This window comes from Cheilinus undulatus, linkage group 12 (genome assembly GCF_018320785.1).
Source record: "Cheilinus undulatus linkage group 12, ASM1832078v1, whole genome shotgun sequence".
Classification (NCBI taxonomy): Eukaryota; Metazoa; Chordata; class Actinopteri; order Labriformes; family Labridae; genus Cheilinus; species Cheilinus undulatus.
In genome coordinates, this window is record NC_054876.1 from 50,952,886 (window position 1) to 50,965,462 (window position 12,577).

At 39.5% G+C, this 12,577-nt stretch overlaps 1 protein-coding gene across 1 annotated transcript in view; it reads left to right on the plus strand.

Annotated features, from left to right (window-relative positions):
- Positions 1-12,577, plus strand: part of zgc:77151 (uncharacterized protein LOC337153 homolog) — a 60,192-nt gene that overhangs the window by 26,213 nt on the left and 21,402 nt on the right. Inside the window, exons 2-3 of the mRNA XM_041801100.1 lie at positions 4,241-4,393; positions 9,444-9,551. Coding sequence (XP_041657034.1) covers positions 4,241-4,393; positions 9,444-9,551 — 261 coding nt within the window. The remainder of the gene's footprint in view (positions 1-4,240; positions 4,394-9,443; positions 9,552-12,577) is intronic.

Sequence of the window (12,577 nt, forward strand, 5' to 3'; positions counted from 1 at the left end):
AGCCATTAAAAGGCTTTATTTATTTATTTATTTGTTTATTTATTTATTTGTTTGTTTGTTTGTTTGTTTATTATGTTTTGGATTATCATCAACAGATAGTCTCACATTTTGAAATGATCATCTCCTCTGTTTCAGTGCTTGTTCTGTGAAAGAGGACCGGTCTAAGTTGCAGTGATTTTTTAAAAAAAATTTTTGTATGCTGAGTGAAACTGTGGCTCAGGATCCAAAATGGCGGCCTGGGTTTCCTGACAGACACATCTAATCCAGCATTTAAAAAAACAAACCTTATATTGATGCTAGAGCGGGGCCGTAGAGGTCTCTGAAACCTTCTAGAGTAAACCCTGCCTGGATGTCTGAGGTGCGTTTGTTTTGTATGTTTAGTTCCTGTGTGTCTGAGGCTCCTCACACTCCTTCACACAGCAGTGAAATCAGATCTGCAGGTTTATTCTCCCTGCAGCAGCTGAAGACGCCGTGTTAGCTTTCACATGTATGAAGCCACTGGAGGAGCGCTCGATTTATGGCCGCTCCGGGTAAACACCCACAGAGAGGTGAGACGAATCAAGCGCTCCTCATCATGTCAGACAGGAAGCACAGATTTCATCAAGAAAAATCTGAAGGGAAGAGTCGTTGTTGTCGGGCGGAACAGAGCGAGGAAAAGTGGAAACTGATGGGACAGAATGAGAGGTTTTATTCACAGCAGTATTTAAAATATTCAACATTCATAACAGGTTTACTGTACACAGAGGCATGTTGGCAGCACAGCTAGATTATTTATTCTCAGCTTTTATTAATCTGCGAGAGATTTTCTCCACTAATCCAGTTACAGGAATGGTTTTAAGATTTATGGACATCATGAGGAGTAGAAGAAAGTTTAAAATTTACCTGTGATAGATCAGATCATTACTGGTTAAAACTTCAGATCTTTGAGAACATTTCCAATCATAGTTGATGAAATATTCCTCAAAATGCAAGATCTCTGAAACAGGGTGCTGAGAAATTCAAAAATTTCAGCTGAAATACCCTCCAAAAAATAACAGAAGTCTGATGAATTCATTTCCTTTTTGTAATGAACTGTAAAAAAATCTGCAGAAGATTAATAATGTGTTTTTACTTGTATTAAAAATGCATATAAGAAATAAAGGATAAATATTTGGAGGTTTTGAAAACAAATTCTCTAAAATTTTCAGAAAAACCTTTGAATTTTTAAAAACAACTATTTCATAAAGTTTCCATCTTTTTTTTCATCATCTTAGACAAAAACGATTAAAAAATGTTTTAACAGAATCTTTCCATAAAAAATGACAAACGCTGGAAACCAGCAAAAAAAAAGGAAAACAATAAAGTTGGAAATATTTAAAAAAAAAAATCTGAAATTATGGGCAAAATGGAAAAAAGGTCAAATTTGCTGCTATTTGAAAAATATCAACTAAAGTAAAAAAAACAAACAACCAAAAAAAAACTTTGGCAAAAGGTTTTTGAAATAAAAGACTTGAATAGAATTCTTTGAAATTATTGCATTATTTATTTGTCAAAAATTGTCAGAATCGCAGACAAAAGTTTCATTTTTGTTAAGTTGACAAAAATGTGGTTTAAGAATCATAGTGTTTAAAGAAGATTTTTTTTATTTCTGCAGATGAGGTTCTTAGAAAAACTGAAAAAAATGTAAAAATTGTCTTTTTTTTTTTATTTGCCTTTTTTAAAAGAACGTCCAAAAATCCTCCCAAGAATTTCCCCAAAATTATGGGGAATGCACAAAATATAAATTTAAATATAAATATATATATATTTTAGCAAAGATTACAATCAGATAATTAATTCATTAAATAATTTGGTCAATACGTACAACTTCAATCATCTTTGAAGTTTGAAAATTTCTTGAGAGTTTAAGAAAATAAAAAAGTGGGGCTTTCTCAAAAACCTTGAAAAATGTCACTGAGTTTGTCAAAACCATGAAAGAGATTTGGGATTAAAGTTTTGGGTTAAATTTAACAAAATAAATAAATAAAGTATCAAAACCCATCTCAATAGCGCAGCAATATTTAACCCAATATTGAGTAATTTCATGTTATTTATTTATTCACCAAATTAGGATAATTCAAACAACAGAAATTATACTGATTTTAACCACATGGTACTCTGCTTTATTTACATATTACTTTATTTACATATTACTGCTGTTCTGCAGAGCCAGGAGATATTTTCTTTAACATTTTGATGATAAAGGTCTCTGAGGTTTATTCTCCATATTTCAGGCTGGTCCTTTATTTATAATATTTAGATGATAAAGATGATAAATAAACCTTTATTCTCTATATTTCAGGATGGTCCCTTATTTATAATATTTAGATGATAAAGATGATAAATAAACCTTTATTCTCTATATTTCAGGATGGTCCCTTATTTATAATATTTAGATGATAAAGATGATAAATAAACCTTTATTTTCTATATTTCAGGATGGTCCCTTATTTATAATATTTAGATGATAAAGATGATAAATAAACCTTTATTCTCTGGATTTCAGGATGGTCCCTTATTTATAATATTTAGATGATAAAGATGATAAATAAACCTTTATTCTCTAGATTTCAGGATGGTCCCTTATTTATAATATTTAGATGATAAAGATGATAAATAAACCTTTATTCTCTGGATTTCAGGATGGTCCCTTATTTATAATATTTAGATGATAAAGATGATAAATAAACCTTTATTCTCCATATTTCAGGATGGTCCCTTATTTATAATATTTAGATGATAAAGATGATAAATAAACCTTTATTTTCTATATTTCAGGATGGTCCTTTATTTATAATATTTAGATGATAAAGATGATAAATAAACCTTTATTTTCTATATTTCAGGATGGTCCTTTATGTATAATATTTAGATGATAAAGATGATAAATAAACCTTTATTCTCTGGATTTCAGGATGGTCCTTTATTTATAATATTTAGATGATAAAGATGATAAATAAACCTTTATTCTCTATATTTCAGGATGGTCCCTTATTTATAATATTTAGATGATAAAGATGATAAATAAACCTTTATTCTCTGGATTTCAGGATGGTCCCTTATTTATAATATTTAGATGATAAAGATGATAAATAAACCTTTATTTTCTATATTTCAGGATGGTCCCTTATTTATAATATTTAGATGATAAAGATGATAAATAAACCTTTATTCTCCATATTTCAGGATGGTCCCTTATTTATAATATTTAGATGATAAAGATGATAAATAAACCTTTATTTTCTATATTTCAGGATGGTCCTTTATTTATAATATTTAGATGATAAAGATGATAAATAAACCTTTATTTTCTATATTTCAGGATGGTCCTTTATGTATAATATTTAGATGATAAAGATGATAAATAAACCTTTATTCTCTGGATTTCAGGATGGTCCTTTATTTATAATATTTAGATGATAAAGATGATAAATAAACCTTTATTTTCTATATTTCAAGATGGTCCTATCACAGGCCTTCTGTGGTTTGTGAGTGCAGGCGTCTCTATATTTGGAGTTCAAAGCTGCATCTCTGTCTGCAGCTTCTCTGATATCTGGGCGTATTTTGGGTGACTATCAGGAGCTGCAGATATTTCTGTGTGCTGCTACAGTGTGAGGTGTTAATGTTTAACATCTTCTCTCTCTCTGTAGTTTAATCTGTTACAGTATTCAGCTGTGAATGCTGCTTATTCATGAGAAAATAGGGCCTCACTGCCAGCTGCTGCTGGTGTTTATGCCTCTGCAGGATCTACAGCAGAGGACACTGCAATGCCCAGACCTTTAAAGTTTAATTTGATAGTTATCTCCTTTTGAATATTTTAATATTTAGTGCATTTAAACAGTAGAAGACGCTGTCTCACTGTGAGCTGTTGACGCCTCTGCAGCTTCTCTCAGTCCATATGATCCTGGCTCACATCAGTCTATCTCCATCTCTGTGTTTATTCTGATGGTTTCATCAGTGAGGCGGGGGTGTCCCTGGTTCTCAGCTGTTTGTCACACAGAGGAGACCAGTTTTTAAATAAAGGTGCTGATGGATTTATCATAAGGAGCCTTATTCAGACTCTGAGAATGAAAAGTTTAGTATTTTTGGTACTGGTGAAGACTGAAAGAACAGGTCATGTTTTTAAAGGTGGTATATCTGACATTTAGACGAGCAGACATGATGATGCCTTCAGGATCTTTGAGGCTCTTCCTCACTGGTTTTCCTGCTGTCTTTGTTTCAGTGGTTGGGTGCTCCCTCCTGCCAGAGAGGCAGCTACGCCTTCTACAAGTCGGTGAGCAGCCGAGCTCAGCCCGACGGGCCGGTCCAGGTGTGGAGGCTCGGGGAGTTCTACTTCATCCGCTGTGGACCGCAGGACCCCGTCTGCATCGCTGAGGTGGGCTCATGTCATCTAAATGTTGGACTGCTCCTTTAACTGTTGATTGAAATGAACCCAGACTAGATCTACAAACTGGGTCACCTTGGTGCTCTCCTGCTGGAGCTATAGAACACTAACATTATGTTTCATTGAGTCGACATCCCACCGCAGAGCTAAATTTAGAGGATTTAGGTCGAGAGCTGAAAACCTGTTAATGAGATTGTGTTGTATTTAGGTTGATAGTTTTCTAGTGACAGGGATGGAGATGGCATCTCAGCAGGAATATTCTTATTATTGAAGGGGTGTGGATGAAGTACATGTCCATAGAAGGTGTAGGAGAGGGTCTGAATGAGTACAGGTGTGCATGGAGCAGACAGGTACACCTGTACTCATGTAGAGCTATGAGCCAGAGAAGGTTGGGAGAAATGTCTGCTGGATTAAACCACACCAGTGTCTCCTGCTCAGGCAGCTTATGGTGAGTCTACCTGAGACAGCTATGACATTATGGTGAATAATCAAGCCCACAATAGTGAAAATCAGCAGGACTTTAACTTCCTGGACCAAACTGGAGCTCTACAGACCAGAAGTGCATCGTTTAAATCATTCAGTTCTAGCTTAAACCAGGTCTGATGCATTCTAACAGAGCTGCAGCTATGATGAACTAGAACCAACTTTCTCCAGCATTAGAGTGTTTTTACCTGCAGTAGGAGGAGCCCAGGTGTGACCATGTGACTGCAGGTGAGGCAGCTGATTCAGCCTGTGTTCTTAGTCAATAATCTTCTGAATGAAGAAATAAAACCAAAGAAAAATATCCTGATGTTGAAACGTCTCCACGTTTTTCAGCCATGAATCACCTGCTCCTTCTGCAGCTCTCACATTTCTGCCACGCTCACATAGAGCACGTTTCTACTAAATCAGCATGGTAGACAATAATAACTTTGTTTATATAGCACTTTAAAAACAAGATGAGCTATTCACCTGTACTACCCAGGGCTTTTTACAAATCAGGTCACACTTAAACACTCACACCTGTTCATACGGCGGTTTAACATTAATTTACCTCCATGGATAAAACAGTTTAAAACATTTCAGTCCAGTTATAGTCAGTAAACATGTAAGAACTTCTGATCGTAATATTTCAATTCTCTGAAATATTACAATATTTCATGACATGATACTGTATCCATCCATCATCCATCCATCATCCATCCATCATCCATCCATCCATCCATCCATGCATCCATCCATCATCCATCCATCCATCCATGCATCCATCCATGCATCCATCATCCACCCATCCATCCATCCATCATCCATCCATCCATCATCCATCCATCCATCCATCCATCATCCACCCATCCATCCATCCATCATCCATCCATCCATCCATCATCCATCCATCCATCCATCATCCATCCATCCATCCATCCATGCATCCATGCATCCATCCATCCATCATCCATCCATCCATCCATCCATCCATGCATCCATCCATCCATCCATCCATCCATGCATCCATCCATCATCCATCCATGCATCCATCCATCATCCATCCATCATCCATCCATCCATCCATCCATCATCCATCATCCATCCATCATCCATCCATCCATCCATCATCCATCATCCATCCATCATCCATCCATCCATCCATCCATCCATCCATCATCCATCCATCATCCATCCATCCATCATCCATCCATCCATCCATCCATCCATCCATCATCCATCCATCCATCCATCATCCATCCATCCATCCATGCATCCATCCATCCATGCATCCATCCATCCATCCTCTATTCCACTAATCCTATTGAGGGTCGCTGGGGGCAGGAGCCTATCCCTGCTGTCATTTGGTGAGAGGCGGGGTTCACCCTGGACTGGTCGCCAGCCAATCACAGGACTGACATGTGGAGACAGACAACCAGGCACACTCACATTCACACCAACTAACCTAGCAAGCATGTCTTTGGTGCCAGAGTACCTGAGAGAGCCCACACATACACGGGGAGAACATGTAAACTCCACACAGAGAAGAGTTTTAACTCTGTAGTTACCTGAAGTAGAAGTAAAATGACTGATTATAACATGTACCCAAAAACTACTCCACTACAGTCATTTGATTTAATGTAATTAGTTACTTTCCAACCCTGCTAGAACCAGACTAACATTACTGAAGTTAAAATGCATTTTATTCCGAAGAGTAAGAATGAATTTAAAATAGCTTCTAGAATGAACACCCTGCTACAGTACAGCTACAGTAGAGCTACAGTAGAGCTACAGTACAGCTACAGCAGAACTACAGTAGAGCTACAGTACAGCTACAGCAGAACTACAGTAGAGCTACAGTACAGCTACAGCAGAACTACAGTAGAGCTACAGTACAGCTACGGTAGAGCTACAGCACATCTACAGTAGAGCTACAGTACAGCTACAGCAGAACTACAGTAGAGCTACAGTACAGCTACGGTAGAGCTACAGCACATCTACAGTAGAGCTACAGTACAGCTACAGCAGAACTACAGTAGAGCTACAGTACAGCTACAACAGAACTACAGTAGAGCTACAGTACAGCTACAGCGCAGCTACAGTAGCTCTTCTGTAGACTCGGTAACTGTAGCATTACATATCTGCCTGTCATCTCTGTGGGACGTTTAGTTCGAGGTTACAGATATTCATGTAGACAGAAACTCACCAGACAGCTCTGAAAATGATCCTTGGACATGAACCCTCGGATCCTACCATGTCCATTTTGAGGACATTTATCATTTGTATCATCATTTTTTAAGTTGATAGTCACATTTTTATAGATTGAGGTATCAAATTTGGCCAGTTTTTATTTTTCTTCATATTTAAAAAAAAAAAAAAAAAAAAGGTGTCGACCATATCACTATACTGACACCAAATAGCTCCATCCATCCTTGTTTGTCTGAAATCAGACACATAGACTTCCATTACAAACAGGTTTTTTTTGACTGTGTGTCTATGGCACCTAAACAACTTATAACAACTGTTTTATTGCAGTTAGTCGATCACCAGGGATCTAAATTTCTCCATTCCACAGTGATCCAGCGCCAGCGCAACATTTTACACTTTCAGCAGCGCAGATATTGTTTACCTTCCATGCACTCAGAGTGTTTGAAGCGCTATTTCACCCGCTAGACACCATCAGACTTAAATGAAACGATTGGTGCCACTAGATATGGATGTCTGAGAGTGGGCTACATGTGTAAGGAAAAGTGTGTGTGCTCCTACGTGTGTGCTCGGGTGTGAGTCTGCGTCTATGTTTACAGATGGACAGGCCATAAGTGGAGTGTTTACAGTCAAAAATGTTACCTCTGAGTTCTGCAGTCTGAGACTAAGAAAGGGGGACATTTGGACAATTTCAACTTTGCCCTCACTTCATAGCAAGTGGATGGACATGCATGAGGATGCACGGGTCCTTTCATCAATAGGAGAGAATATGTCATATCTCAAACATGCAGTACATTAATGTCTGTGCATAATTGGCATATCTGTGGTCACATTTTGGTTAGAGGTGGAAATACGTGTTTGTGATTCATATCCTGCATATTTCCTCTGATTTTTTATGCCTGTACATAAAATAAACCTAACAGGAACAAATGCATTCACTCTCATTTGATTTGGTAGAGGAGGCTGAGAAAAGGAGGGTAACACTGGCGTGTTTTATGCACGGATGGACTCATCTGTTTAGCATGGACATCTCACTGAATCACAGTCAGAGGCATAGTGGACAATAACTGGCATAAAAAGGGTGTAACTTTAAATTTTTAATTTTTTTTTTTTTAGTGGTCAGGATTGAAGTTGTTGAAGAGATCTGAAGCAGTGAAAGTTAAAAAAATGTTGAAAAATGATTGTTTTATTAACACCTTTCTGCTCGTCCGTTTTCTGGACAAACAAGGACAGATGGAGCTAAAGATTACACGGGAGCGAGGGTTAAAGGTAGAGGCTTTCACAGAGTCTCTTTGGCTCTTTAATCATTAAATATGTCAGCAGTGTTCATATCAGGTCCTTTTTGTGTTTAACCTTCATTTAACTGTTGTTATCATTATTAAGATACTTAAGTCCTTTAAACAACAGAGCCCAGGCCAAGACAGTAGAAAGAACACAGTAGCAAGCAGACATGACAATAATCAATAAATCAGGAACATTCAGCTGCAGGTCACACGCATACCCTCTTAAAACAAAGATCCTGAATCCTGGTTTTAAAGTCCTCCAAGCTAAAAGTTCCAGTTGACCCTGGAGCTCAGAGATAAAACAGGAGCTGTTTTCACATTCAATCCTGGACATTTCAGCAGGACTGAAGGACTTAAGGCCCTGTAAAGACAAACATAAATCTGTATTTAGGGTTGCTGTTTGAGAGCTCTCTGTGTTATGAACCCCTACATCAGATTTCAGTCAGATAAAACATCTCTAAGTTTATAAAATTAAATTTCAAAATCATGAAAAATGAGGCAGTAAAATCTGCTCCAGGATGGTGTGGGCGTGTCTGAGAATGAGCTGAAGCCACGCCCACCCAGGAGAAATATGATCTTCTCAGATTTAAGAAAGGCTACAATCTGATTGGAGGAAAGCACTCACACATTGGCCCCGCCCCGATCTCAGAGTTTTCACATGTTTACAGCAACCAGATTCCCACATTTCTAGAGAGTTCAGACACATTTAGGATCTGACTTTACGGGTCTTTAAACGCAGCGCTCTGTTCAGGATCGTCCTGTCTGACTTCTTAACATGCAGGCCAAAATGACAACCACGCCATGGTGCTGCTGAAACATGGCCGCCACGCTCCCGTTCTGAAGCAAGTGAAACCCTAATATGTAGATGACACAGAGGATTGTGGGAAACTTGACTCACTTTTCCAACTTTATTCAGCAGAAAACTGAATCTTTCTTTGACAGCTGAACGTTCCTGCAGACTCTGAGCTCTGTGGTTTGGTGATGGCATCCTGAAGAAATAAAGAACCTAAAGGCTTCCCTGAATGTGCTCATGAAGACAATCGTCTGTTTGGACTCCAGACACAACATTAACGTGTTCTCTTCTTCTGCAGGTGACTTTGTTGTGGGAGGACCAGACGCAGCGCCACCTGTTGGCCAGCGCCAGACTCTACTTCCTTCCTGAGGACACGCCGAACGGTCGGACCAGAGAGCATGGAGAGGTGGATGAAAACTCTTCTAATAATCCTCGTCATCTTTACATGAGATACTTCCCTCGTGTTGATTCTTCCACCTTTTTATCTAAATATAGCTGTGGCACTTTAACCCTGCTCGTTTTCATCTTAGTTACATTAAATTTGTGCTCATTCACACCTGTATCCAAAATAGATAAGTACTGGAGAAAAATGCTAAATTCTGATGATTATTTAGCAGATTTTATTCCATTATAGTCTCATTTAAAAGTTAAATCATGAATCCTTAACTTTGTAAGGGTAGCAGCAGCAGACATGAAGGCCTTCCTGACAGAATCTGCTTTAACAACATCTATAAATAACTCTGTCACAGGGACCTTTTTATGTTCGACCTAAACTGGTTTCATGTCAGACCAGGATAGGGCTGGGAAAGCTGGCCCAGAGATCATCTTTACATATGTGGGATTTTTTCCTGCAGAACAGGACTGGTTTTCTCAGGTCCAGGATTATAATCTCTGATATGATTCTAGTAAAGGTCAGACCACAGCAACAAAAACAGACGTCTTAGACATCCTGGATTAAAACGCTGCAGGAAAACTCCAAACATGGTTTACATTTCACAAAAACAGTGGAGACATTTCTGTACATGGAGGCTCTGTAAATGCACAGCCTGTAAACTCCAGAATACGAGGATGAGGAGAGACTCCACCCCTCCTCCTTTTTTAAAGTCAGGATGCACGATACCAGATTATTCCTGATATGAGCAGACGGATTCGCCCGTTTCTGTGTTTCTCACTGGTGAGTCCATCTCTCAAAGCTCCCGTCTGAGCCGTTTGGGCCGGTTAGAAAGTGACAGGACCAATCAGTGATGAGGGGCGGTACTTTCAGGCGTGGCGGAGTCGTTAGGTAAACAAGCAGCAACAAGAGGCCGGCGTTATTATGGAGCAAGAGGTTAGCGTGGATGCTGTTTTTGTTGCTCTGATTGGCCCGTAAAGATGTGACAGACAGAACGTTCATCCAATCACACTCATTCCTCCGCCCTTTCCCAAACGCTGTCTATGAGAGGTTTACCAGATGGATGAGTGAACCAGATCAGGTTAAAGTGATCCTCTACTTAGACCAAACATTTCAGGTGTCATATCTGGTGGTCAATAACTGTTTCTGGTTCTTATTATAAAAATATATAATTTATGTAGTTTTTCTAAGAATTGGGCTAAACATAAACTTGATTGATGTCAGTGACTTTGTCCCTGATCCTGTTTAAAACAGACTGCCACAGCTCAAACATGCTCGAGTCCAGGCTTCCTCTGTCTCACTAATTCACATTTAGACCACAGAGAAAGCATGGTGCCGTCTGTGTGCTCTCCTAAATGAGGCTGCAGCGGATTAAACCTAAAGAAAGTTAAAAATCTGACGGCCAACTCGTGCTGAAACATGCCTGCAGTGAGGAGCAGACTCTGACGTGTCTGCAGCTGCAGACTGCTCCTGATTATCAGACTGCAGCTCTGAAGAACAAAATCCCTCTTTTGGGAATGAGACTAATGTCTTACCCAAATGTAAATCCTGTGACTCGTCTGAAACCAAATTTTCCACATTTTCCACGTAGATATTCCGCTCTCCGTGTCTTTGAAATGAGGATTTATTTTCCTGCTGGGAACGTTCGCCCTCTAAGAAGAGAGGACTTTAGGAATAAAGTTTGTTATTAATGTCTAAGATTTCATCTCCCAGATATTTCACCGTCTCTATCAAACACTATCTTACACAGTCAGACAGTCAAAAACTGAAAACAATGCTCTTTTCTTTTAAAGTTCAACTGAAATCAGAAAATCTGTGATATGTAAAATTAACCTGGAGAAATTAGTTCTGACAGTTTTAGAGACGTAGTTCAACATCATGTGTCTGAAACGTTTCAGTCTGGTTTTTATTATAATATTAATAATAATTAATGTTATTTTTTAACCCCATCCTGTCTGTGAAAGTGAAACTCAGGAGAAGCTGCCTTTGCTACCGTAGGTCACATGACTTATCACATTAACAGGGATGTTTGGGGTTAAGAGGACTGTGAGTGGTTTCAGTCTTTGATAGGAGCTGTATGACATTAGCGACCAGCCTCCCTACATCTCTACGTCTGCTGGCTCAGACACAAAGATGAAATCACAGTATTTCACTGAAGAATGACACAGAAAACCACTGAAGAAACCCTGATAAAACATGAAGATCAGCAGATCCTGCACTGATGGACTCTGGGTAATCGATCACAGGTAGAAACACACCACAAAAACATAGAAGGAGCCACAGGCAGGTTTGTGTGCCACACCATGATCTCTTTAAAGTGATTTACAAATGTTGGTCTGTAAATACAGTCAGCCTGGAAGCTTCCAGAAATGTTGCTGAGGTCAGTTCATGTATAGAAAGGCTGGAGCAGGTCTGATGGAGGAGCAGTGGTGTAGCAGGTATCAGGTCTGATGGAGGAGCAGTGGTGCTGTAGCAGGTATCAGGTCTGATGGAGGAGCAGTGGTGCTGTAGCAGGTATCAGGTCTGATGGAGGAGCAGTGGTGCTGTAGCAGGTATCAGGTCTGATGGAGGAGCAGTGGTGTAGCAGGTATCAGGTCTGATGGAGGAGCAGTGGTGTAGCAGGTATCAGGTCTGATGGAGGAGCAGTGGTGCTGTAGCAGGTATCAGGTCTGATGGAGGAGCAGTGGTGTAGCAGGTATCAGGTCTGATGGAGGAGCAGTGGTGTAGCAGGTATCAGGTCTGATGGAGGAGCAGTGGTGTAGCAGGTATCAGGTCTGATGGAGGAGCAGTGGTGCTGTAGCAGGTATCAGGTCTGATGGAGGAGCAGTGGTGCTGTAGCAGGTATCAGGTCTGATGGAGGAGCAGTGGTGTAGCAGGTATCAGGTCTGATGGAGGAGCAGTGGTGTAGCAGGTATCAGGTCTGATGGAGGAGCAGTGGTGTAGCAGGTATCAGGTCTGATGGAGGAGCAGTGGTGTAGCAGGTATCAGGTCTGATGGAGGAGCAGTGGTGTAGCAGGTATCAGGTCTGATGGAGGAGCAGT